This window comes from Bos indicus, chromosome 8 (genome assembly GCF_029378745.1).
Source record: "Bos indicus isolate NIAB-ARS_2022 breed Sahiwal x Tharparkar chromosome 8, NIAB-ARS_B.indTharparkar_mat_pri_1.0, whole genome shotgun sequence".
In the NCBI taxonomy this organism is placed as follows: Eukaryota; Metazoa; Chordata; class Mammalia; order Artiodactyla; family Bovidae; genus Bos; species Bos indicus.
Window position 1 is genome coordinate 69,743,880 of NC_091767.1, and position 26,814 is coordinate 69,770,693.

The 26,814-nt window shown below is 53.5% G+C and overlaps 1 protein-coding gene across 7 annotated transcripts in view; it reads left to right on the forward strand.

Moving 5' to 3' along the window:
* The window catches only part of SORBS3 (sorbin and SH3 domain containing 3), a 42,618-nt gene that overhangs the window by 10,609 nt on the left and 5,195 nt on the right, over positions 1-26,814 (forward strand). Inside the window, exons 2-19 of one of the 7 annotated variants that reach the window (XM_070794889.1) lie at positions 2,848-3,000; positions 7,876-8,017; positions 8,248-8,365; positions 9,830-10,023; positions 12,723-12,786; positions 15,384-15,422; positions 15,885-15,978; positions 18,062-18,152; positions 18,481-18,567; positions 18,663-18,716; positions 19,764-19,850; positions 20,308-20,354; positions 20,799-20,932; positions 21,153-21,205; positions 21,327-21,373; positions 21,536-21,650; positions 24,731-24,856; positions 26,326-26,634. In XM_070794889.1, coding sequence (XP_070650990.1) covers positions 2,897-3,000; positions 7,876-8,017; positions 8,248-8,365; positions 9,830-10,023; positions 12,723-12,786; positions 15,384-15,422; positions 15,885-15,978; positions 18,062-18,152; positions 18,481-18,567; positions 18,663-18,716; positions 19,764-19,850; positions 20,308-20,354; positions 20,799-20,932; positions 21,153-21,205; positions 21,327-21,373; positions 21,536-21,650; positions 24,731-24,856; positions 26,326-26,634 — 1,905 coding nt within the window. In that variant the 5' untranslated portion in view covers positions 2,848-2,896. Of the gene's footprint in view, positions 1-2,847; positions 3,001-4,760; positions 5,423-7,875; positions 8,018-8,247; positions 8,366-9,829; positions 10,024-12,722; positions 12,787-15,383; positions 15,423-15,884; positions 15,979-18,061; positions 18,153-18,480; positions 18,568-18,662; positions 18,717-19,763; positions 19,851-20,307; positions 20,355-20,459; positions 20,676-20,798; positions 20,933-21,152; positions 21,206-21,326; positions 21,374-21,535; positions 21,651-24,730; positions 24,857-26,325; positions 26,635-26,814 lie in introns of those variants that run through there. The other 6 variants (XM_070794892.1, XM_070794887.1, XM_070794888.1 and 3 more) reach the window with 6 other exon arrangements.

The following is a 26,814-nucleotide window of genomic DNA, read 5'->3' on the forward strand; positions in this document are numbered from 1 at the left end:
ATTTTCCCTCTGAGGTCATCATTTATTTATCTTTCCCTTACAAAATCTCTCTGAAGAACTGACAGCCACTCGCTCTGCTTTTCTGTCCTGAGAACTAAAAGAGGTTCATCCAGCTCAGTTCTTCTCAAAGACATCCCATCTGCACATTGTGCTTGTTTGCTCATCTATAAAAGGAGGGGGAGAGAGAACAGTCGTTAGTGTGATGTCCGTGTAAAGGCCTCCCTGAAGATAGACTAGATAATTGGACAAAAGTCTGAGTTCTCTCTCAGCCTTCAGGGTTTGGACGTGGCTGACTCTGAGAACCTTGAATAGATGGCTGTTACATCATGTGTGCGCTATGGAAAGATTTGTGCCAAGCTGGCCCAAAGGCCTCATTCTCTGTCCCAGGGGATCCATTCACTGTGGTTACCAGGCTCCAACGAGGACCACAACTGACCTGTAATGGGTATTTTTTCCCTAGCACACTTGGGTTAGGCCACACCACTGTCAGCTTCAGAGGGTCTTCCAAGACCCACAGTGGGTCACTCGTGTTCCCCTTCTGTTGCTCCTGCTTCCATGACTGTTTGGCCTCATAGAAGCTCTGGTAGAACTTGGCTGGCAACATAAGCAAAAGTCAGGTGTGGACCCAGGAGAAAAAAAGATGAAGTCCAGGGGATGAAACAGTGCAGACCTGTACTCCTGTCTCTGATGTGACTTGTTTTCAGTTCCTCACTAATGGGTCACCGTGGCCTTGCCCTGTAGAGAAGTCCAAAATCCTCAAAAGGAACAGGGCTTTCTATGCTAATCCATTCTGGTTGGTCTGCTTTGCTCAATGTCCCTGGCAGGAAGAAAACACTCTTCTGAGAGCACAAATTAAAACCTGCTCATAGCCTAACTAGACTCTATAGCAAAGTTTGTTCATTCCTGTGGAGAGGAAAAGAAGGAATAGCAGATGCTCTTCCTCCGTCTAATATGGGGGGACTGAGGCACAGAGCCAGGGGGCCACTTGGCTGTTTAGGGCTGATCTGACTGTGACATTCAGACTCCAGACTCCCAGCACCACACACTCTTCAAGGACTGAGAGTTCAGGGTCTTCTTTTTTAAAAAAAAAATATTTTTAATTGTAGGATAATTGCTTTACAATATTGTGTTGGTTTCTGTTGAGGCAGTCCTAGCATGGGTTGGAAAAGAATTTCCAGACAGAGCATTTCAGAAGGCAGTGAGTTTATTAAGAACAAAGAGCAGAGATAATGTGGGTACTTGCAAACGCAGTGGGCCGACCTCCTGACAGACCAGGGAAAGCCAATGCTTTTCGTGGGTTAGTGGCCAATTTTTATAGCCTCAAGACAAAATTCCTGCCAAAAGGCCAGCTTTAGGTGATTGGTTAGGATGCTATAGGATGAGCACTGGGGTGGCCATTTTTGCCTAATATGGGTCAGGGAGTTTGCTGGTGATGATCAGGGGGACTTTGAGCAAGATTACAAGGGGGCTCAGTCAGCTTCAGAGGTGACCTTTGTTCTGGGCTCCACTTCTGTGGCCTTGGTGCAAGGCCTCGCACCTGTGGCCTTGGGGCAAGACTCCACAGTTGCTTCCACACATCAACATAAATCAGCCACAGGCAGATACACACGTTGCTGAGAGTTCAGGTTTATGTCTTCTGGGATGCCTGGCTTACTTTTTCTCACTTGAGAAACGAAACTGAATTCTCCGCTCACCGTATTCACTTACATTAAAAAGCTACTTAAATGCTCTTTCCATTCATCCTTTCTTTTGGTGACTGAGGCTGATGTTCAGAGCCACCCACATTCCTGTATGAACACCTACCCTCTTCTCCCCTTCCATGTAAAGAGCATAACATCTACCAGTAGTCTCTTGGCTAATCATCCCTGAGTGTGGCAGGCGTGGACAGACCTCAGTTGACATGGGGGCCGTGGGGGGATAATCCATGGAACAAAAGGTGGCGGCCTCAGGGGGCAGGGTGGGGGCGGGGCACGTGGCCAACCAGGATCAGATAGCTAGAAAAAACAGAGTGGTTATGTAACAGTGTTTACTATGGCTCAGGTGGCTCTGAGAAGACACAGGCAGCAGCCCCCCTGACAAAAGATGGTGCCAGAGCCCCGGAAGAGTCAGAGGGAGGGAGGTCCCTGTCAGGCGATAAGGCAGTCGCCAGAGGAGAGAGTGCACTGGGATGAAAGGAATCTGCTCTGTTGTTGGCGACAGCCCGGTCACCTGGGATGGCCCTCCCTAACCTCAGCTTCTCCCTGAGCCATGCCAGCTCTCTGCCCCATCAGGCCAGCAGCCAGCAAGCTGAGGCTGGCAGGAGGAGTTGAGAAATCAGACACCTGGCTTGGGGCTGAATCTCTGGATGTCTCGACTCTTTTCCTTTTAATCTCCCACTTTTCAAAGAGAAAGGATTCTTCTCCCTAAAGATGAGCAGAAAAGGAGGCGTCAGTTCATTTCCTTAGACTCTGTGCTCCCACCGATTGCTCATCCTCTCTTCCATGAGGCTGTGGGTTGGAGGGAGCTCCTCCTTGGTCCAAGTACACAGCCTCTGACTCTCAGAAGGAGAATGATTCCTACAGGCACCATGGCACAGCAGGTTCTGACCTGAGACAGAAGGTGATAAGCCCAGCAGGACCTGAAGCAGACAGGCAGAAGTCAAAGCAGCTCAGGTCTCCGGCAGAGCTTCCCCCACTGCCTCCTACAAAGCTGGTTACTGGACTCCCCATTCCTATAGAGATGAGGCTGGTAGCCAATCCCCCGCTCCTCACCCATGGCTGCCTCCTCCCCCTTGTGAGAAACAGGAAGCTGGGGACCTTTGTCGGCTCAGCTGCACCCTCTACATTAAATATTTATCTTGGAGTCCAGGTCAGAGCCCTAGAGAATAAGAGAAGCTTGCTGCTGGTGAGAAGCGGGTATGGCCAGGATTCCTGGAGTAGGAAGATCGTCAGCTTCACCATCTTTGGAGAACAAGGAAGAACACGAAAGAGATGTGGCCCTTAACCACCAGGATCCTGACAGGTGGGGAAAAAACTGGTGACAAGGGAGATGGGCACAAGCTTTGTCCCTCAAGGAGGGAAGAGGGTGGTGCTGGGGGTGAGTAGGTGTCCGAGCCTTAGGGGAAGGGCAATGCACTGCCGCCTGCGCTCAGGTACTCTCAAAGCTCCTCCCTCCTCTCTGACGCTGACTGCTGTGGGCAGAGGTTATCCCGCCCATGCCCGTCCCTACAGCTTTCCTGGAGAATCAGAGATTCTTCAAAGTGATCTGGTTCAGCTCCCTGCTGTTGTTTAGTTGCTGAGTCCTGTCCGAGTCTTTTGTGACCCTGTGGACTGTAGCTTGCCTGGTTCCTCTGTCGAAATTCCTAGGCAAGAATACTGGAGTGGGTACTCAGTGCAATAATTACTTTTATGAAGATTCCCCACAATTGGCAGACTTGGAACTCCTGAAATCATTTAAAAGCTCTTTCTTGGAGACCTTGGATCTGCCTTGGAGTATGTACCCAGTGGTGCCAGGTCTGCCAGTGCAGCCAGTTTCCACGCGGCAGCCCTGCAGACACTGGAAGCTAGGTGGCACGCCTCTCTCTTTCTCTAGCTTCTTAACCTAAACCTCCCCTCCTTCCGCGCTTTACATGTGAGATTGTTTCAAGCTGGTTCACCGCAAAGCAGACAGCTTTTTTAACCTGAATCAGGGAATGATATAGCTAATAGTATCTGTGATGGTAGGGATTTAAAAATAAGGTTTCATCTTTCTCCATTCCCTTCCTTCTCAACTTTTGTACTGAATGGGAAACACTCTGAAGTGCATGGTGGCCTCAGAGTACCAGTCTAACTCCTAGTTATCGTTTATTTGCTAAGTTGTGTCCGACTCTTTGTGACTCTCTGGATTGCAGCCTGCCAGGTTGCTCTGTTCATGGGATTTTCCAGGCAAGAATACTGGAATGGGTTGCCATTTCCTTCTCCAAGGGATCTTCCTCATTCAGAGATCCAACCCATTCTCCTGTATTGGCAGGCAGGCTCTTTACCATTGAGCCACTAGGGAAGCTCCCTAACTCCCTGTAGGTCCTAACAAATGGTTCCATATTTTCATAATCTATAATTGATCGCTTCCAAAGTAGATCTGAGATTGCCCAGTAGGTATGTACGATTTAGTTGATTTGGGGCATGGGGTCTCAGAGCCAAGCCAAGGACTAAGAAGTAGCATCCCAGAGTCTGTCCACTAGCAGTAAGCATTCATTAATAGTAAAGCATTCATCAAACCTTCACTATAACAGGCTCTGTGCCGGCACAGAGGCTCTCTCACACAGGGGAGAAGGGGTAGTGGGCATGGCCAGAGGGGATGAGAGCCAATGGGCCCGGGCTCTTGGGACCGGTGTCAAAGCAGTGGGAACAGCGGAAAAGCAGCAAGATCAAAACAAATACGGTGTATGGGAACACCAAGACCCCGGTAACCCCATCCCTGCCAAAGGGACCTCGCCCTCATCCTCTTCAGGGGCGCGACACGCCCAGCGGGCCGCTGCCTCGGTCCAATTTCCTCCCACGGCTGTCCTCCGCGGGGCCTGCACGTGTGTGAGCATCCGCCCATTGGCCAGTGCACGCGTGTGTGTGTGTATGTGTGTGTGTGTGTTTCTGTGTGCACACGCCTGGGACGCGCACTCACGCAATCAACTCTGTCTTCAAGAGAGGAGGGAAACGGCCGGGCCTTAACTCGGCCCACTAGGCCACTCTGTCCGTGCAGCGACCTTATCCCGGCCCCAGCCTGTCTGCATCCGGGTCCCGTATCAGTGGCTGGCTCGACCCGGGTTCTTTAATCACTCCTGCTCTCTGTCCTGGCTCCGCCGAGCAGCGGCTCCCTTCCCACCCGCTGGAAATGTCGCTGGAAACTCTGAGTGCCGCTCGCTGGCCCCCGCCCCCGCCCGACGCCAGCCCTGCGGTGGAGGCGGGGGAAGCAGCTGGGAAACCGGAGCGGTCTCCCTGGGGACCCTGGACCGCCTCTCTCGGCGCCGCCTCGCGGCCGACCCGGCCCCCGGCAAGGCCCACAGCGTCCCCGCGGCCCGCCCGCTCGCACCCCGACGGGGAGCTCTCTCGCGCCCCAGCCGGCCGGAGCCCCCGCCCTCCACCCCAGTCCGGCCCAGGGGCCAGATCACAGGGAGAGACACACTCCGCCCGCACGCCTGCCGGCCCCGCGCGCCTCTCACGGTCCTTGCTCCCAGCGCTCGCCCTCGTCCCCACTTCTCCGGCCCCGCCGATCCCCCTCTTCCTCCTCGGGCGCCCAGCCTCGTGGAGCCCGTCCTGACCGGGTCACAAGGGCGGACGGCACAGCCCGGACTTCTCCCTGCCCTCCTTCCCCGAGGGCCCGCCGCGGCCGCGCCAGGCAGGAGCCGCGCAGAGATGCTCTTGTGTCCTCTCGGGCGTCCGCAGTCCCCTCCACCTGCTCTCCTGGGAAGGTAGGTGCCCCGGAGGAGAGGTGGCGGAGAGGAGGCGGGGGCTGCAGTCGGGGAGGGACCCGCACTCCAACCCGGGGGAACGCGGGAAGCCCCTACCTCGGGGGTCCTGGTCCCAAACTCTGGGGGAGGGAAAGAGGTGAGAAGTCCCCCCTTAATCCAGATGAGACGAAATTCGAGAAAACCTGAACTTGTCCACGTGGACTTGTAGCTGGAAAATACCCCTGGGATGCACCTAAGGCGCAAGCCCCCAAAGTCAAGGCAGTTCTTGGAGGGAGGGAGGAGTCTGCCAACTACAGTGGGCTATTTCACGTTTTTCAGCCGTTAGCGGGGAAGGGCTGCCCGATTTCAGGGAGAACCTGGGGATTTGCTGTCCCCCTCTGTTCTCTGCCAGATGCGGGACCCACTACCCCAGTGCCTCTATCCTCCCTATGAGAAGTCCTCCTTATCACCTCCTGGTACGAGAGGAACACTCAGCCCATCCTTCCCCACCCACTCCTGCATATCCTGAGAGGTGCATCACAGGGTGCTGTGTTAGGGAGAGTCAGACAGCTGGGCGACCAAGGATGAGCAGCATCTGAAGAATCAGACCTCCTACGGGCCTCTTCCTCCTGCAGGGCAGTTCTCAGGGAATGCAACAGAGTATGGCAATGAGAGGGAAGGAGGCTGGGTCAGCTGATGATCAGGGCTGCCTGTGCTGACCTTGCATTTTGGCCTCCGTTGTCAGCTGTCTAGGGTGGGGTTGCGGCTAGGAATCAGCATGCCTCAGGGATCCAGATCTCCTACTCTCCCCTGCCTCAGTTTCCCCCGCAGAGAGGGGGAGAGTAGCCGGGAACTGGGGTGTGTCTGCCTGTTTTGCTTTTGGTAGGAGTCCTAATTGGATCCAGCTGGTGAGCTGCCCCTCCTCCAGCCTCAGCCATTCACTCTCCCCCACCACCCCAGCTAGGGATGGGCCCGGAAAAGCTGTGTCCCCAGTAGGTCTGCTCAAATGTCAGAAGGAATTGCCACTCCCTGACTAAAGTCAGAGAGCTGCCCCCAGCTTTGTTTGTACCCTACAGCCCCACCATGGCTGAGCAGAAACTGGGTACAGCAGTAGTCACAGCCCCCAAGGCACGTTCATCCGCTCTGGTCTTCACAACACTTACACTGCTCCTGTGACCCCCCAGCTGCACACCACCTCCCACTGCATACCTCCCACCTACTATTCAGCTGAACCTCCTCTGTACTTATAATTCCCATACTGCTCGTATGACCCCCGACCCAGTAACCCTGCACAAGCCACGTTCTTACATTCCATCCACCATCTTAAGTATCCACCGTGCTAACACTCCATGCTACACAAACAGCACCTCACAAGGTCCTTGCCACCCTCCTGGAGCCCCTAGATCCCACAGGCACACGCAAGCCTTAACTCTAAACAAAAGTGCCAGAACCGGTCCAGCGCCAGAAGGTGGCCGAGGTTGGCTCAGCCTCTGGCCACATTCAATAGGACAGGTGAGGGGGGACAAGACGGCCTGGGCAGCTCGGCTCTCTGGTAGAAAATCCCCATTGCCTCCTCTCCTGAATGTGGGAGCCCTGTCTCTTGACCTCACCTTTGCCTGGGGTGGAAGGACCCAGCTGGCCAGTCTGGCATGATGCTCCCTGGAAGACCCTCTGTCCAAAAGACAGCCTGGAGGTGTAGGAGAAAGTGGGGTGTGTGCACACCTCTGTGTGTGTGCGTGTGTGTGACAGCACCACCTCCCTGGAGCTGGCCAACTCCCCACTCACCCACTAACTCGCTGTCCAGCCCAAGCCCCGGCCCAAGCTGCCTGACCCCTCATGGCACCCTGAGTCCTGTGAGGCTTCGGTCTGAGCCAAGAGGCCAAAGAAGGGAGCTGATACTACTTTGAGCTCAGAACAAATGGTTCCTGCGGACTGGACATGCCCAGCCTCCCTAGAATCTTGGCCCCGCTGGGCAGTGGGCGGGTGGCCGCTTCCCACCCCACTGCCTGACTAACCCTTTGTGCCCTCTGGCAAGCAGATGCTCACGGGGCCTGGGGGTGGCAGAGGGAACTGAAACAAAGTCCTGGTACCCGGGCCCGCCTCTACCAGCTGCCCCAGTTCCCTCTGCCTTCCCTCTGGGGGAGAGGGCCGTGTTGTTCAGTGAGAGCCCCAGAGGGGCAGGCCGCTGGAGGTGTGCTCCCAGCCAGCCTCCCTCCTCCTCCTCCTTGCCCGGCCTCCCCCTCCCCCACTCCCACCCAGAGCTCCTGCCTGAGGCCTAACAAGCAGCCCATTGTGCCTCTAGGAGCCTGCACGGGCAGCCTGAAGGCGGGTGCCCACAGCGGCCTGTTTCCTGGGTCTCTGAGCTCCCACCGAGTTGGCCCGACCCCCTCCCTCCCACAGCCCCAAGGTTGAACCCAGAGGACAGGGGCAGCCTGGACCCAGCAGGGCTTCCCTTACTTCTTCCTTCCCCACAGAGGACACGCCGAGGAGCAGCTCTCCAGCCCTGACCCGAGCATGCAGGCCCCACCCTACAGCCTCCCAGCTGGGCTCAGCCTGGATGACTTCATCCCGGGCCACCTCCTGGCCCACGTAGGGTCATCCGCCCGGGGGACACGGGTGAGTGAGACAGCAAGGGAGCGGGTACTATGGGCCCCTAGTTGGGGAGGGGGGCTCAGGACAGGTCAGGGGGCAGCAGGAGGATCAGCGCGGGAAGGGGGGTAGATGACAGCTCTAGAGAGCCTCGCTGGTTCACCAGACAGGGTCCAGCCCTCATCTTTTAGCCATCCCTCCTGCCCACCTGCAGAACCCTCTGGGCCTGAGCTGCTGCTCCTGGCCCCTCCCCACAGGTGCCTGTGATCCGGAATGGTGGCTCCAACACCCTTAATTTCCAGTTCCATGACCCTGCGCCCAGGACCGTGTGCAATGGGTACTTCCAACCGAGGAGAGATGCTTCCAGACACCCAGGTGGGTCTGCTTGGGAAAACCAGCTCCAGGGTTAGGGGTTGGGGAGAGGGGTTCAGTCAGAGGTTCTTGGGCTCAGCCTTCTGGCACTCACCCTGGGTCAGGTGGAGGGACAGGAGGTGGGTGAAAGTCTCTCAAGGCCCTGGGGCCAGTGAGCTCAGCTCACCACCCCTCCCTGTAGGCACGTGCTGGCCTGTAAGAGTGAAACTGCTGTGGTAGAGACCAGGCTGACACATCCCTTCCCCTGCCTCCCCCACCCAGTGCCAGGGGGAAGGAAATGTGCAGGGAACATAGCCTTAGGCCAGGGGGACCTCCAGCAGGCCAGGGGATGGCTTGGATTGGGAATGGAGGCTGAAGGAATGTGAGCATAGGTGGGTTGAAGAAGGGATGGGCGCTGAACACAAGACATGCCCCCTAAGGGCTGCCCCCATCCCCCATCTTTATGCAGCAGCCCAGCAAAAGGTTGCAGAGACAGCTCTGGGACTCTGCCAGCTCCTGGGCTCCTATGAGTCAGCCCAGCCCAGCCCAACCCAGCCCACGGGGTCTGGGAGATTCCTGGAACCTCCTGTGTGCACGTCCACCCCCAAGGCCCCTCTCTTTAGGAGGATGGCAACATTTATAGAGCATTCCTTTGAGGCAGCCAATGTGTTGAGTAGTTTACACATTTAACAAATAGTCAGTAAGCACATAGAAAATCCTGGACACTGTAAAGACACTTTCCAGGTCTTACCTCACTTCATCCCTCCATAGCCTAGCAAGATAAGGTGTCATTATTAGCATCTTCTCAGTGAAGGACCCGTAGGGATGTTCAGTCACAAAGGCTGAGCTGAGGTTCAAACACTGGTCCATCCTGCCCTGAAGCCCTTTTGTTGTTACACCCGGAGGCCAAAGGTGCTGGTGAGTGAGTTTCTGCCCCTGGTTTGTCGATTATGTTCAGGCACTGTCCTGAACACAGTCACACACATTAGATCTCCCTGCAGCTCTGCTGTGACTACCCTCATTTTACAGAAGTTGGAAACAGAGGCACGGTGAAGTTGATTGCTGTGCCTAAGACACACAGCCAATAGGTCTGCATTCAGGTCTTTGCCCCCAGCCCCCGGCCCTTTTCTGCCACACCCCACTGTCTTCCCCAGCTAGAGATGCCTCTAGCATTCTCTGCATGTGACAATTCTAGCTCTCATTCTAAAAACTCTGAGGACATCCCCAACAAAGCAGGGTGGGTTGGGAACGGGCATAGATTTCTCAAGATAAAATCCATTTTCATTCACTTTAACTAAAAAGTAAACAAACAGAGCCCTGTGGTCCTGCCAAGGATGGGGACATTTGTAGAGTCTGCGTCATCAACTTAGACAAACAAGGAGTTGTTGAAACTTTTGAACCCACAGGGCTCAGTGGTCTGAGGAGATGAGGGACAAACAAGCCTAGGTGGGGCCTCTTTGCTGAAGCTCCTCTCCATGTCCCCCACAGACCCTGCTTGGTATCAGACCTGGCCGGGTCCTGGGAGCCGGCCCCCTGGGAACCAGAAGACCCCTGCCTCCCAGCATTCCCAGAAGTGGTCAGCCACATGGACCAAGGACAGCAAACGGCGGGACAAGCGCTGGGTCAAGTATGAGGGCATCGGGCCCGTGGATGAGAGCGGCATGCCAATTGCGCCCCGATCTGTGAGTCCAGGGCTGGGGCTGCTGATAGGTGGGGCCCAGGGGTCCACCCTGAGCTCCACCTCTGATACAAAGGCTGTTCCCAAACCATACCAGACTAAAGCAGGGGTTCAACCATTATGGGTCTGGGGCATCATGAGCCCCATAAAATTATGAGCACTCTGGCATGTCTGAGTTGCACAAGTGATTTTTTTTTTGGCGGGGGGGTGGGGGTGGGCAGTTCTAGACTACCCCATAGGTTCTCAGTGGTAGAGAGCCACTACTGTAAGGGCTGACCCTGGCAGGGACTGCCCCGCTGCCCCATTCACGGCCCTGGGCCTGGCATGGCACTGGTGAAGTGGTTGCTGAGTAAGTGACTGACTGAATGGGTGAACGAGAGAGTCCTGAGTGAGGCCTGATGGAGCAGCAAGCTTGGAGGATCTGAAGGATTCATGCTGGGAGGACCTGCCCTTCCACCACTCCCAGGCCTATCCTGAGCCACCTGTCTGCCTCTAGTTCCTTATCGGAAACTCAGATTAGTAACATAGCCCTCTGCTTCCCAAGGTTCTTTGGCGTCACAAGTGAGGTCAGATCAGATCAGATCAGATCAGTCGCTCAGTCGTGTCCAACTCTCTGCCACCCCATGAATCGCAGCACGCCAGGCCTCCCTGTCCATCACCAACTCCCGGAGTTCACCCAGACTCACGTCCATCGAGTCAATGATGCCATCCAGCCATCTCATCCTCTGTCGTCCCCTTCTCCTCCTGCCCCCAATCCCTCCCAGCATCAGAGTCTTTTCTAATGAGTCAACTCTTCACATGAGGTGGCCAAATTACTGGAGTTTCAGCTTTAGCATCATTCCCTCCAGAGAAATCCCAGGGCTGATCTCCTTCAGAATGGACTGGTTGGATCTCCTTGCAGTCCAAGGGACTCTCAAGAGTCTTCTCCAACACCACAGTTCAAAAGCATCAATTCTTCGGCGCTCAGCCTTCTTCACAGCCCAACTCTCACATCCATACATGACCACAGGAAAAACCATAGCCTTGACTAGATGGACCTTTGTTGGCAAAGTAATGTCTCTGCTTTTGAATATGCCTTCTAGGTTGGTCATAACTTTCCTTCCAAGGAGTAAGCGTCTTTTAATTTCATGGCTGCAGTCACCATCTGCAGTGATTTTGGAGCCCAGAAAAATAAATTCCGACACTGTTTCCACTGTTTCCCCATCTATTTCCCATGAAGTGATGAGACCGGATGCCATGATCTTCATTTTCTGAATGTTGAGCTTTAAGCCCACTTTTTCACTCTCCTCTTTCACTTTCATCAAGAGGCTTTTTAGTTCCTCTTCACTTTCTGCCATAAGGGTAGTGTCATCTGCATATCTGAAGTTATTGATATTTCTCCTGGCAATCTTGATTCCAGCCTGTGTTTCTTCCAGTCCAGCGTTTCTCATGATGTACTCTGCATATAAGTTAAATAAGCAGGGTGACAGTATACAGCCTTGACATACTCCTTTTCCTATTTGGAACCAGTCTGTTGTTCCATGTCCAGTTCTAACGGTTGCTTCCTGACCTGCATACAGGTTTCTCAAGAGGCAGGTCAGGTGGTCTGGTATTCCCATCTCTTTCAGAATTTTCCACAGTTTATTGTGATCCACACAGTCAAAGGCTTTGGCATAGTCAATGAAGCAGAAATAGATGTTTTTCTGGAACTCTCTTGCTTTTTCCATGATCCAGCGGATGTTGGCAATTTGATCTCTGGTTCCTCTGCCTTTTCTAAAACCAGCTTGAACATCAGGAAGTTCACAGTTCACATATTGCTGAAGCCTGGCTTGGAGAATTTTGAGCATTACTTTACTAGCGTGTGAGATGAGTGCAATTGTGCGGTAGTTTGAGCATTCTTTGGCATTGCCTTTCTTTGGGATTGGAATGAAAACTGACCTTTGCCAGTCCTGTGGCCACTGCTGAGTTTTCCAAATTTGCTGGCATATTGAGTGCAGCACTTTCACAGCATCATCTTTCAGGATTTGAAATAGCTCAACTGGAATTCCATCACCTCCACTAGCTTTGTTCATAGTGATGCTTTCTAAGGCCCACTTGACTTCACATTCCAGGATGTCTGGCTCTAGGTCAGTGATCACACCATCATGATTATCTGGGTCGTGAAGATCTTTTTTGTACAGTTCTTCTGTGTATTCTTGCCATCTCTTCTTAATATCTTCTGCTTCTACCAGGTGAGGTAGAGGATGTGAAATACCTTCCTACCCTACCCCCCACCAATACTGTTTATTTTTCATTACATAGAAACACATATTCTTTGTAGAATCATCAGAAATACATAAAAACAAAAAAATATAAGCCACCCCAGATCTCACAATTTAAGGCTCATCATTGGTGGAGATTCTTCCATATATCTGGGTATTTTTTTTTATAATTGAAAAAAAATTTTTTGGCCATGCCACATGGGATCTTAGTTCCCCAACCAGGGATTGAACCCATGCTCCCTGCATTGGGAGCACTGAGTCTTAACCACTGGACCACCAGGGAAGACCCCTTCTATATATCTTACTCAAACATAACAAACTACACGGAGGTATTGTTACTAAAGATGTCACAACAGCCCACCCAGGGGGGCTTCAAGGGTGGCCAGAGAAAAGACTCAGTGAGGAAAAATGTCTGTGGCTTGATATTGGGAGGGTGGCCTGACTTTGCCTTCTTTGATCCCAGAGTGTTGACAGCCCCAGGGACTGGTACCGAAGAATGTTCAAGCAGATCCACCGCAAAATGCCGGGTGAGACCCCTTTCTGGGGCCCTCTCTCTGCCTGAGTGGGCTTGGGAGCGAGAGGCGGACAAGGAGACTTAACCTGTCCGGAAAGTGTCTCCACTCACCCCAGGCTTTGTCGTAAGTGGTCGCTAAAACAGACCAAAGGAGGGAACCGCCAATCTCCTCCCTGTATGGGGAACAGTGACCAGACGCTGTCCCCAGTGAGGGTCTGGGAAGCCGTGCAGTCACACATTCGTTCAGTCAGTCCCTTAACCGTGTGTTCAGCACTTGCTGTTTGGTGACTACTCTTCTAGGTGCTAAAGACAAAACAGGGAACAAACAAAGGTTGTTCCTGCCTTAGCGAAGCTTAAGACAGAAGGCGTCACAGAGTAAACACACAGACATTTAATATGGCAGATGGTGGTAAGGGCTAGGGAGAAAAGGTCGGGAGGGTGCCCAGGGCAGGAAGGCTGCCACTTCACGCGGGCTGGTCAGGAAAGGCCCCTGAGAAGTGGCTTCTGAACTGAGAGCTAAGGTTGTGAAGGAGTTGTCCCTGCAGGGCTAGGGGAGGAGTGTTACTGCATGGGGAGCCTGGGGAACCCTGAGGCAGAGCAGGCCAGATTTGTTCTGGGGCCACAGAGAGGAGCTGGACTGCAGTGAGAGGGGCACATGGTGGAGATGGAACCCAAAGATGCTGGGGTCAGGTCACCCAGGGCCTTGGGCTTTTACTCTATAAGAACTGAGGAGCCCCCAGGAGGCTTTGAGCTGAAGAGTGAGTGACAGGCTCTGACAGGTGGTGGCTGAAGTGACTCCCTCTGGCTGCCAGGTGGGGAAGAGATGGGGCCGGGTGGAGGCAAGGGACCAGTCAGGAGGTCTGTCCAGAATCCAGGCTAAAGACGACAGTGTCTCAGATCAGGGCAGTAGCAGCGGGCCTGATGGAATTCTGGAGACAGAATCATGGTAATTTGATGATGGATTGGATGTGGCATGAAAGAGACCAGTCAGGGATGACTTTAAACCTGAGTGAGTCCATGAAGTTGCCCTTTATAAATGTATATACACACAGGAAACGCAGGGAGGGGTTGTGTGTGTGCAAGTCTTAAGGGGCTTTCAGTTTTAGATACGGTTCATAAAAGTGGCAGTTGATGTTTGACTCTTTAGTGATCCCATGGACTGTAGCCCACCAGGCTCGTCTGTCCATGGGATTTTCCCAGGCAAGAATGCTGGAGTGGGTTGCCATTTCCTTCTCCAAGGGCTCTTCCCCACCCAGTGATCAAACCTGCATCTTTGGCATTGAACGCAGATTCTTTACCACTGAGCCACTGGGCAGTTGATAAACAGGTCTGTAGTTTCTAGGGTGAGGCTTAAGCTGTAGATGGAAATACCAAGCACCCACTCAAAGAGATTTTTGGTGTAAAGGTTCCCCAAGTAGCTCTGATGTACAGCTAAGGTTAGGAGTCCCTGAATAGACAGTATTTTTTAAGGTAGAAGACTGGACCAGATCACCCAAGGAGATGGAGAGACAGAGGCCCAGGGACTGAGCCCTGAAGTACTTGCTTGGAGAGATGGGCAGGAATCAACTAGGCTGCCTGGGAAGGGGCAGCTTGGGAGGCAGGAGGAAAACCAGAGTAGTCTCCCTGAAGCCAAGTGACAAGAAATTTCTAAAGGAGGAAGTGAACCTGTGTGACTGATGCTGCTGCTGATCAAATGGGACTGACTATTTGATCTGGTAACATGGAGGTCACTGGAGTCCTTGACAAGGGTGGCTCAGGCTGAAAGCCTGCTTATCAGGAAGTGGAATTGAAGACACTGAGTTTCTTATGGCCAGCATGCATGCAACCCTATGAACTGTAGCCTGCCAGGCTCCTCTGTTCATGGGATTTTCTAGGCAAGAATACTGGACTGGGTTGCCCTGCCCTCCTCCAGGGGATCTTCCCAACCCAGAAACTGAACCTGTGTCTCTTATGTCTCCTGCATTGGTAGGTGGGTTCTTTACCACTAGCGCCACCTGGGAAGCCCCTTATGGCCAGTAGTTGGCTGCAAAGGAAAGCAGAAAACTCCAAGAACTGGAGGAAGGTGTGGGATCCAGAGAGGGGGGTTGTGGTTTGCATTTAAGGTCAGGGCTGTAGTTACGTGTCTGTGTTCCAAGGAAATCAAGAGGGTTGGCTGGTCAGTAGCTCTGCCTTGGAGGCCCCAGAGAGTCCTGAGCACCTTGAAGAGTGGGTCTGGGCAAAGGGGGAAGATTTAGAAGAGGGTGCAGAAAGGGCAAGAGGGTGAAGGGGAAGTGGAATTCTCTAAATTGACCTGGCGAGGGCAGGTCTCCAAAGGTCAGGGAGAGGGTGTGTGTGGGAATGTAGGGAGGGAGGGGCAGGAGGGTTTGAGCAAGGCCACTGCCCTCTTGGCTCGCTCGGGTCCTAAGGCAGCCAGAGGCATTTCAAGCCCTCCTGAGAACTGCCCTCCTAATTCCTTCCCTCCCTCGAGACATTTTTTAGGCTCTGACTCAGCCCCTGGGCCCCTGCTCTAGGCAGGAGGGACTGGGAGCCTCTGGGGCTGCCTCCCAGGGCTCCCCATCCTTGTCCTCGCTTGCTGTCCCCACCCTGATCGAGTCCTTTCTGCTACCCTAGACCTACAGCTGGACTGGACCTTCGAGGAGGCACCCAAAGGTGAAGGCAGGGGTTGGGGGGTGGCATGCCCTAGCCTGGTGCCTGCATTTACCCCTCCCTGCAGCCACGCCTGGCTTTGGGGCTCCCCAGTTGGCTCAGCTCAACTTGTGAAGTTTGTACAGCCCATTTCCATGAGCTCCAAATCCCCTGGTCCATGGTATTAATAATTCAGAGCCCCTGAGTCACTGTCCAGCAAATGCCTAGCCCTGGCTCTGCTTTCTCTGGGCCTCTCTTTTCTCACGTGTAAAACAGGAACACCCCAGAGATGTTTCAAAGGTTTGGTAAAGAGTGTAAAGCTCTTGGCACCCAGCCCATAGTTACTGGTCCAGAGCATCACCCCTGTTCCCACCAGCCACCCAGGAGCGTGGGTAGGGGTGGGCCAGAACCTTCTATGGTCACCCAGGTGCCCTCAACCCCAGCTTTCACCTTCCATCGCTCCTGTTTATTTTCTCTCACTTTCAGTGGATTCTTCCTGTGCCACCTCTGCAGACTCAAGGCATCCAGGGCCCCAGCAGAGACCACCTGCCAGGCCAAACCAGATGTCGCCTCTGAGCGGGTGAGCCATCAAGGGGAGGGCCCCAGAGCTTCAGAGGGGTGCTGGCTTCCTTGAGGGGACTGGCACCCCCTGGTGGCCACAGCTGGCACAGTCTCGCACCAGGCCAGCAGGCTCCTGCTCATGGCTTTGCCCCTTCTTAGCGTTCCCACTGCTTGAGATCCTCCATGCCACCAGAGCCGAAGGGGGATGACCTGACTGCTGTTTGTGGTCAGGACCACCTGGGATGCCTCTGTATTTGGCAGCAGGAATTCATCACCCCAAAGGTCCATGCCTCATTTGGGGTGGAGAGCGGGGTAGCCTGTGGCTAGGTGTGGACCTGCAGCCATCCATTCTGAAGCCTGTGAGAAAACAAGGGGCATAGAGGATCACAGGCTTTGTCCCAGATGCCACTTAGAGAGGAACCCTGCAGACAGGTCAAGGACGCAGTGCATCTTTTCTAAGCAAACCACACAGGCTCAGCCCGAGCTGCAGGGGCTCAGCCCAACCTCAGGAATCAGGAGGCTCTCTGTCACAGTGTCACTAATGAGTTTCTGATTCCTTTCTGGGAACAGAGTGACCTCATTAGCCTGGCCTTAACTGGGCTGTGGCTCTTGGCATCATCAATAAGGTAGAAACTAAGATTTGGTCAAAATTTGGACCCAGATTTCTGGATTCTTGCCTGGAAAATTCCATGGACAGAGGAGCCTGGCGGGCTACAGTCCATGGGGTCGCAAAAATTTGGACGCAACTGAGCACGCACGTGCACCTCTGGATTCAAACCAGTGTGCTGCACTAGCCACGTGACCTTGACCAAGGTAACCAGTCTAAGCTTCTCTAGCTCCATCTGTTAAATGGGAATCAGAGGGTGGCATGAAGATCAAAGTACACTGCAAGTCTCCACAAACATGATTATCATACAAGCTTGATTATGACTAGTTGTTGTTGGTGTTCAGTTGCTCAGTTATGTCCGACTCTTTGTGATCCCATGGACTACAGCATGCCAGGCTCCTCTGTCCTCCACTGCCTCCTGGAGTTTTCTCAAATTCATGTCCATTGAGTCAGTGATGCTGTCTAACCATCTCGTCCTCTGTTGTTCCCTTCCCCTACCTTCAATCTTTCCTAACATCAGGGTCTTTTCCAATGAGTCAGTTCTTCCCATCAGGTGGCCAAAGGATTGGAGCTGCAGCTGCAGCATCAGTCCTTCCAATTATGACTACAGCTTCCTTAAATTAGGAACAATGTATTCCATTCTCATACCACTGTTGTTAGTGATGTTAAATTAGGAACAATGTATTCCATTCTCATATCACTGTTGTTAGTGATGTTCTTCCTAGAGTAGAGTCATAGTAACAGCCGACAAATCCTGCCCCTCCCCTCAGACATTCCATCACTTGATAAGCTTGGTACAGTGGTTCCACTTGGTGGAAATATTCAAATTCAGCAGAAACTGGAAGATTTCAGCCAGCCAAGAAGGGAGTCCTGGAAGGACACTCAGGTAACTGTGACAGATGACATCGATGATCTAGCACCTCAGGGAACTGAGACCTGTGGAGCAGAAGTAACTTGTTCAGAGCTCTGGGGTCAGGCCTGCAGGCTCTTTCCCCTGACCTGGGTTTTCCCGGAACTAAGATGTAGTCTCACACCCTTGAGTATGGGTGCAAGACCACTTGGTCATGGCGACCAACTTCATCGAAGCTGCACAGACGTACATACCCACAGTCATGGGGCCAGACAGAAGCCAAATGCAGGGTATTTCACCAAGGCCAGCAGGAAAGGGACTGGCCACTTCTGGAGCAGATGTGTATGTGTTACCCCTGTCTTGGGTGTCTCAGGTATGTTCCCTCACCTAAGATTCCCCACACCCTTATAAAGGTGGGAGTCATTCTCATAGGTGTTGAATCAGAGGCTCTGAGACCAAAGGAGACACAGCTAAGTGGTGGGACTGGAATTTGAATTCAGAGCTAATAACATTTTACTATTTAACACTGCTTCCACAGCCCAGAGCAGGTGGGGAGGGGGTGCAGCTCCCTCTCCAGGACTGTGTGCTCACACCTGCCTCTGTTTCCCTAAAACGAAACTGAAAGATGTCTTTGCCTTTCTTTAGAAGAAGCTGGGACATCTCTGAAGAGTCTCTTCGAAGCACCTTCAGTTGCAGTCCTGGAGCACCCTCCTCCCTGCACCAGACCTCAAAGCAGGTAGCTTGCCCAGCATCCCCTCTCCCTGCCCAGCACTTCTCCCGTCACCATGCTCTCTGGTCAGGCTCTCTGCTGCAGTAGTCGGTATAGTCTGTATAGTCCATGGGGTCGCAAAGAGTCAGACACAACTGAGCGACTTTCGCTTTCTGCTGCAAGCACAGGTAAAGCTGTTCTTCATCTTGGAGCCTGTGCAGCCAGAAGATCCTGGAATTCTGGGGAGGGTGCTGATGGGCACGGAAGTGGACAGTGGCTGAAAGCCTGCTTTTCAAGCCTGGCCAGTGTCCCAGTACCCCTCTCTTCAACCTGATGCCTACTCCCTGCCATGCAGGTGCTCAGACGCCAAGAGAAAGCGGACAATGTCTGGACGGAAGAATCCTGGAACCAGTTTCTGCAAGAACTAGAGACTGGGCAGAAGGTGTGTGGGCCTGGTTCTCTGGAAAAGGATGTACCCTCAAATCGTGCATTAGGGGAGCGATTTCACCCCCTCTGACTCACTCTTCCCACTCTTAGCCCAAGAAACCACTGGTAGACGACCCTGTTGAGAAGCCCTCCCAGCCCATTGAGGTGCGTACTATGGGCAGGTGGGTGGGAGTGGACACAGTATGTTGGGGGACCAGTGAGGGATTTTCTGGGTGGTCAAGGTCCCCATGACCATGGGCCAAGGCCATGGACTCAAAACTCTGACCCTCTCCAGTCCCATATGGTTTAGCTCTGTACCCCCAGCATCCAGGACAGTGCCTGGCATACAGTGTGTGAAAGTGTTAGTTGTTCAGTCATGTCCGACTCTTTGCAACCCCATGGACTGTCGTCCACCAGGCTTCTCCGTCCATGAAATTCTCCAGGCAAGAATACTGAAGTTGGGTAGCCATTCCCATCTCCAGGGAATCTTCCCAACCTAGGGATCGAACCCAGGTCTCCTGCAGTGCAGGCAGATTCTTTGCCATCTGACTCACCAGGGAAGCCTCTGGCATACAGTAGGTGCTAAGTAAACACGTGTTCAAAATTGTGTATTCATCACAGCAGGCCGAGAAGAGACTGATCAGGGTGGACTGGAATTGTCAGGAAGTATTCTTGGAAGATGGAGCTTGGAGGCCAGGCAAAGAGAGGGGGTGCCCAGGATGGGGGTGACACAGGCAGAGGCTGGAAGGGGGTGTGTGTGTGTGTGTGTGTGTGTGTGTGTGTGTGTGTGTGTGTGTGTGTGTAACACTCATCAGCTGGACTGGCTGTGGGAGGGAGGGCAGGGTTGGATAGAGAGAAGCCAGGCTGTAGAGGGCCATAAAAGACTTGACAGGAGAGGAAGTAGGGAGCCTGGTCCTGAAACACATCAGGAAATACTGAAGTGTTACCCTGGTCGTAAGGGATGGGTGAGCTGGGTCAGCAAGGAGGGCCCTCCTGACACCCCAAGACACACCTCCTGGCAGGCCCAGAGGTAGTCAGCCTGGCCTGGCCCCGCCCCCTGAGCCTGCCCTTTACCCCAGCGCCTCGAGCTTTGACGTGTTGGCCATTAGGCTTCTCACACCTGATTTTCGCCCAGGCCAGCGCCCTCCACGGTATACTCCCCGCCCCCAACCTTGCCCCTGGCCCAAGTCTCTCCGCACAACCCGCCCCCAGGTCCTGCTGGAGAGAGAGCTGGCCAAGCTGAGCGCCGAGCTGGACAAGGACCTGCGGGCAATAGAGACTGGGCAGCCGTCCCCCAAGGTACCGGCCCCCCGGGGCCCTCCTGGTGGATGCAGGAACCCCGAGCCGCGCAGGCATGGCTTTGGTGGGAGGGGCAGGCTGACGAGAGGCATCGCCTCCAGCTGCACTCGCGACCTTGGGCGACTCCATCCAAGTCTCCTCCCTTAAGTGCGGGGCGATCACTGTTCCTAGCGACCCCTAAGAGCCCTCCCTGGGCCGACTCCACGTCAGCTTCCCCTCCGGAGCCGGCGGGGTCCCTCGCCCCCGGGACCTCAGCCCCGGGGCCCCATGTCCCGGCCTTCCCTCCTCCTTCCAAACCCGCCGTCCCTCCCCCGGCTCCTCGCTCCTCCCGCTCCCGGCCCGCCGCCCCGCGTCCCTCCCGCCCCTCCTCTCCCGCTCCCCCTCCCGCTCCCTTCCCGGCCGCAAAGTTTTCCGGAGGCGGCGTCCCGGGCCTTGACCGCGCCCGTCTCCCGCACAGAGCTCTCAGGCGCCCCGACGGTCCCGGGAGCCGCGGCCCCCAGCGCGGTGAGTGGCGGTGGAGACGTGGCGCGGGGAGGGGTGGCGAGCCCCGGACGCCGACGGCGGGAGGAGGGGCGGGAGCGCGGAGAGGGGCCGGCGGGGACCCGATCCGCCGCTCGTCGGCCGGGTTGGGGGGCCGTCCCTGGTCCGCCGAGGGAAGCTGGTTCCCCGGCCCGGGGGGACTCGGGTCGCAGCAGCGAAGGGATCCTGCGCTCACTCCCGCCTCCCCCACCCCCGGGCCGCACCCTTTCCCGGCCTTGACCACTCGGGAAGTAGGACATCCTGCTGAGGGCCCGGGACCTGGGAGACGCCTCCAGAGAAGGAGGGGTGGGGTAGGGGAGATGGGGGGAGGGAGTGGTGAGGGTGGGGGGCGTTCGGGCGGGCAGTGGGGAGCCGGGTCGAGGGTGAAGCTCCAGACAGGTGGCTCACTCCTGCGTCGTCCCCGCGCAGCCCGGCCTCCGCCTGGAGCTCCAGCTCCCCGAATGCACTTTACCCGAGTTCCTCCCTGAGCCCCCACAGGATGGCGGATGGAGGAAGCCCCTTCCTAGGTCGGAGGGACTTTGTCTACCCTTCCTCAGCTCGAGGTGAGAACCAGATACTGCTCTTGTTCTCACCCAGACGGCCCCCTCTGCCAGCACCACTGCTCCAGATAAGGTGGTGCCCCTGCAGAGGTGGCAGGAAGGTCACGGAACCCCCCTGTTCCCACTGGTTCCTGTCCTGGGCAGGGAGGGGGGGACAGAGCCCCATCCCAGCCCTGCCCCCCAAGACATGGCCTTCCGAAGCTGAGGCAGTGCTTCTCCACAGACCCTAGTGCCTCTGATCCAGGGGGCAGTCCTGCCAGGAAGGAAGAGAAGAAGGTAAGGGCGGGTGGGACCATCAGGGTGCAAGGAGGGCCTGGGGTGGGTCCCTGTGAGTGCTCTTGCCTACTTGCGGGCTGAATGACTGAGGTCACCTGCTCTGTCTTCTCCCCCTGCCCAGAGGAAGGCCGCCCGGCTCAAGTTTGACTTCCAGGCCCAGTCCCCTAAGTAAGTACCATTCTGCCTCTTGCCTTCCCTGTGGCAGTCCCTGGGAGGACAGGACTGCAGTGTGCCCCCCTAGAGGGTGGGGAGGGATTTCGGGGACACTGGGCAGAGTCTGGAGGACCCTGAGGACTTCAGATTGCTGAATGTCCTTGCTCTGGCCTTCAGGGAACTGACTCTGAAGAAGGGTGACATTGTCTACATCCACAAGGAGGTGGACAAGAACTGGCTGGAGGGAGAGCACCATGGCCGCCTGGGCATCTTCCCTGCTAATTACGTGGAGGTGAGTGGGGCGACAAGCAAGGGGCCCTGCCAGGAGGGTGGAAGGGTTTGCAGAGACTTAGAGAATGCAGACCCCCTTTAACCAGCCAGGGAACCTCTCCAGAACTGGCTGCTCCCTCACACCTGGCAAGTTTCCTAAGACTAAAACTGTGAGCTGGGGTAGGGGCCAAGTCTCAGCCTCATTCATGCCCTCCAGGAAATGTTTGTTAACGAAGGCCTAAAGGTGGAGCCCAGACCAGGGGGAAGAACAAAAAATCCCAGTTCCTGTACTGGAGGCCATCAGTCCTCTCAGCGTCCCCCACTTTCACCACTCAGAATCCACCTCTCAAAACCTACATCTCCAGCTGTCTTTTGGGAAGAAATCTAATTGCAACTGACAAGAATATGAAGTCTGAGATGGTTCACCAGTCACATATACTTGTGTCCTCTCCTTCCTGTGTATCACCTCCCTCAATCCCCCGATCAACCTGGCAAAGTAGTAGATCACCCCCATTTTACAGATGCACTAAGGTTCAGAGCCAAGTTGTTAAGTAGAAAATCTAGAATCCGAATCCAGAGACAAGGTTCTGGGTTTGATAGATATGGGGCTATGAGTTATTGAGTATTTGCATCTTTTAAGGAATTTCAGATTATCTGATATATCAGCATAAAGTTGTTCATAATATTTCATTATTATCCTCTTAAATATTTATTTTTGACTGCACTGGGTCTTCATTGCTGCGACTGGGCTTTCTCTAGTTGCAGCAAGTGAGACTACACTTTCTAGTTGTGGTCCATGGGCTTCTCCTTGTGATGGCTTCTCTTGTTGCAGAGCACGGAGTCTAGAGTGCTCAGGCTTCAGTAGTTGAGGTGCACGAGCTTAGTTGCCCCGAGGCATGTGGTGTCTTCCCAGACTAGGGATTGAACCTATGTTTGTTATTATCCTCTTAATGTCAGTTCAGTTCAGAGGCTCAGTTGTGTCTGACTCTTTGCGACCCCATGAACCGCAGCACTCCAGGCCTCCCTGTCCATCACCAACTCCTGGAGTCCACCCAGACCCTTGTCCATTGAGTCAGTGATGCCATCCAACCATCTCATCCTCTGTCGTCCCCTTCTCCTCCTGCCCTCAATGTTTCCCAGAATCAGGGTCCTTTCCAATGAGTCAGCTCTCTGCATCAGGTGGCCAAGGTATTGGAGTTTCAGCTTCAACATCAGTCCTTCCAGTGAACACACGGGACTGATCTCCTTTAGGATGGAATGGTTGGATCTCCTCACAGTCCACAGGACTCTCAAGAGTCTTCTCCAACACCACAGTTCAAAAGCATCAATTCTTCAGCACTCAGCTTTCTTTATAGTTCAGCTCTCACATCCATACATGACCACTGGAAAAACCATAGCCTTGACTAGACAAACCTTTGTCGGCAAAGTAATATCTCTGCTTTTTAATATGCTATCTAGGTTGGTCCTAACTTTCCTTCCAAGGAGTAAGCGTCTTTTAATTTCATGGTTGCAGTCACCATCTGCAGTGATTTTGGAGCCCCCAAGTCAGCCACTGTTTCCACTGTTTCCCCATCTATGTGCCATGAAGTGATGGGATCGGATACCATGATCTTCGTTTTCTGAATGTTGAGCTTTAAGCCAACTTTTTCACTCTCCTCTTTCACTTTCATCAAGAGGCTCTTTAGTTCTTCTTCACTTTCTGCCATAAGGGTGGTGTCATCTGCATATCTGAGGTTACTGATATTTCTCCTGGCAATCTTGATTCCAGCTTGTGCTTCCTCCAGCCCAGCATTTCTCATGATGTACTCTGCATAGAAGTTAAATAAGCAGGGTGACAATATACAGCCTTGACATACTCCTTTTCCTATTTGGAACCAGTCTGTTGTTCCATGTCCAGTTCTAACTGTTGCTTCCTGACCTGCATACAGGTTTCTCAAGAGGCAGGTCAGGTGGTCTGGTATTCCCATCTCTTTCAGAATTTTCCACAGTTTATTGTGATCCAAAGTAATGTCCTTTCCTTCATTCCTGACATTGATAATCTCTGTCTTTTCTTATTCTGGCTAGAAATTGGTTAATTTTATGGATCTTTTCAAAGAAACAACTTTCGATTTCATTGATTTTTCTCTACTTTTGTTTTCAATTTCATTGATTTCTGCCTCTTCATTATTTCCTTTATTCAGCTTGTGTTAAGTTCTTTTTCTAGTTTCTTTGAGTGGTAGTTCAGATTATTGATCTGAAACCTTTTTCTCCTAAGTGTAAACATTTAATGCTATAAATTCCTCTCTAAGTATAGCTTTTACCTACAACCCACAGATGTTGATGTTTTGTTTTTGTTTTTTTCATTCAGCTCAGACTATTGTCATTTCTTTGTGGCTTCCTCTTTGACCCATCGATTGAGTCGTCTATTTCAGGCTCTTTATCTCCTAGGCATCAATAGACCTCCTCTATCCTTAAAACGATGTCCCTGATCCTGAAGTTCCACAAGTATATCCAGTATTGCATATCATCAGTCATTTACATCTTGAAATGCCGGAAGTGTTACTCAGTCGTGTCCAGCTCTTTGCGACTCCATGCACTGTTGCCCCACCAGGCAATCGTCTGAGCCACCAAGGAAGTTTTATATCTTAGTATGAACTAGTTTATTAGCATCTTGATTTTTCTGAGTAGGATGAAGTGACAAGAGCATGGGGACCCTGGGCACATGATGGGGTAAAAGTGGAGGGGGAGGAGGGACACTTGGTTCTAAGCAGTGGTGAAATGGTAGATCCTCACTTTTAGAACAGGCTACCAGGAGTTCCCTGCTCCTTGGTACCTCTCATATCCTTCTGTGCCCCAATGTAAACTCTCTCCTGTTTGCACCGCCATTGTCCACTCTGATAATGCCCACTCCACATAACTTCTGGTGAAAATTCTTCCTCCAGAAGCATTCTGGGACTGACTACCCCTGTGCCCTGTGCTCACTGCTGGCTCCCCCCAGGCTTGTGTTTGGTATCTGTCTCCAGTGTGGTCTGGGGACAGACCTTGCTCATATTGCTTCCCCAGGAGCCCAGGTCTGTGCCCAGTTGATACCCAAGCTGAATCACATGTCCTCTCTTCCTCCAGGTGCTGCCAGCAGATGAGATTCCCAAGCCCATCAAGCCTCCGACCTACCAGGTGCTGGAGTATGGAGAAGCCGTGGCCCAGTACAACTTCAAGGGGGATCTGGAGGTGGAGCTTTCCTTCAGAAAAGTACGCTTGGCCAGGGGGAAAGGGGGGTGGGGCAGGGTAAGGGCAGCTGAAGACATAGGTAAATGTGTGCAGTAAAAATATTCTTTAAAAAAAAAATCAGATATACCTATTTTCACTAGTGTTTCAGATTTTTATTCTCAATCTCTTTGGATATATTTCCCTTAATTGTGCCCATTTTAATTTATTTACTTTTATTATTTTTTTTTGCTGCATAGGCTCTTTGTTGTGGCACGCAGGCTTCTGTTACAGCACGTGGGTTCTAGAGCATGTGGGCTCAGTCGTTGTGGTGCTCAGGCTCTCTAGTTGTGGCATGGGGGCTTGGTTGCCCCACAGCATGTACAATTTTAGTTCCCTGACCAGGGATTAAACCGAGTCCCCTGCATTGGTAGGCGGACTCTTAACCATTGGACCATCAGGGAAGTCTCCTGTCCATTTTTATTTGTTTATTTATTTTAATTTATTTGGTTGTCCTGGGTCTTAGTTGCAGCATGTGGGATCTAGTTCCCTGACCAGGGACCGAACCTGGGCCCCCTGCATTGGGAGTGCAGAGTCTTAGCCACTGAAACACCAGGGAAGTCCCTTGCCCATTTTTAAAATGTTCAAAACTTCTAGAGTAGTTGTGCTTTTTCTCAAGTTGCAGGTTGGTAGGCTGTGAGGATCACATCAGCATTTTAAAAATAATAGAATGGAAGTCTTAGAATACCTTGCATGTAGAAAGGGTATTTCATCCAACTCTTAGACAGGTGTGTGTGTGTGTGGGTGGGTGGGTGTACTGGATTGATATTACAACATATTCTTTTTACTATAGATAATGGTTCAGAAAGCTTGAAAAATGTTGAGACTTCCCTGACAGTCCAGTGGTTAAGGCTCTGCACTTCTAATGCAGGCGACACAGGTTCTATCCCTGGTCAGGGAATTAAGTTCCCACGTGCAATGCAGTGCAGCCAAAAAATTCAAAAACAAAGAAAAAAAAGAAAATGGAGTAATGCCCCAGAAAGCAAGGGAACTGGTCCCTCTTGGTTTATTTTGAGGGCAAAGGGCGTGAATGCACCTAGTGAATGTTGCCCTGGAAGAGCTGGTCTAGCGAGAGAGGAGGAAGGGGATGGCTGGATGGAGAGAGGTGGGAGCAGGAGGGGGGCTGGAGACCGTCCTTCCTAGGACAGCCCCACTAACAGTAGTCAGTATGTGGGCTTGGGGACACACCAGCTGTCCTCAGGGAGTTTGTTTTTGGATGCGGTGATGACCTCCAAGGTGGAGGCAGGAAAGGACCCAGTCATGGCAGTGGTGCTAACACCTGCGCGGTACTCCTTACCAACCTGCCATGGAGCTGTGTGACCTGTATATAACCAGCTGGTGCCCTCCAAGCCTGATCCCTCCATGCAAGGTGTTAGGTTACAATGACTCTGCACCCTCCTGTGCCTGGCAGCCAAGGGCCTGCAGATACTACCTCCCTCCCTCTCTGTGACCAGGGGGAGCGCATCTGCCTGATCCGCAAGGTGAATGAGCACTGGTACGAGGGCCGCATCTCGGGCACCGGGCGCCAGGGCATCTTCCCCGCCAGCTACGTGCAGGTGACCCGGGAGCCCCGGGTCCGGCTCTGTGATGACGGCCCCCAGCTCCCTGCATCTCCCCGCCTGCCCACCGCCCGCCTGGTCTGTCGCCCCAGCTCTCCTTTAACGCCACGCAGCCCAGCTGACCCCACTGACTGGGGGGTCCAGACCTCCCCCCGCCGCACCGGCTTCTCCCTCCCTCCCCAGGAGTCCAGACCCCAGACCCAGGTAAGGTGACCTGCCTCAGACCCGAGAGTGAGCCCTGCTCCCTGTGCTGTATTCCCCGTTCCTGGAGGCTCTGTGTTGTGGAATTCCCCCAACTGCTCAGGATAGTCTAGTGGGGTGACTGAAGAGAACCTTGTGTTGCAGTCCTTGAGGACCCCAGACCCTGGAGCTGCAGCCCAGGGA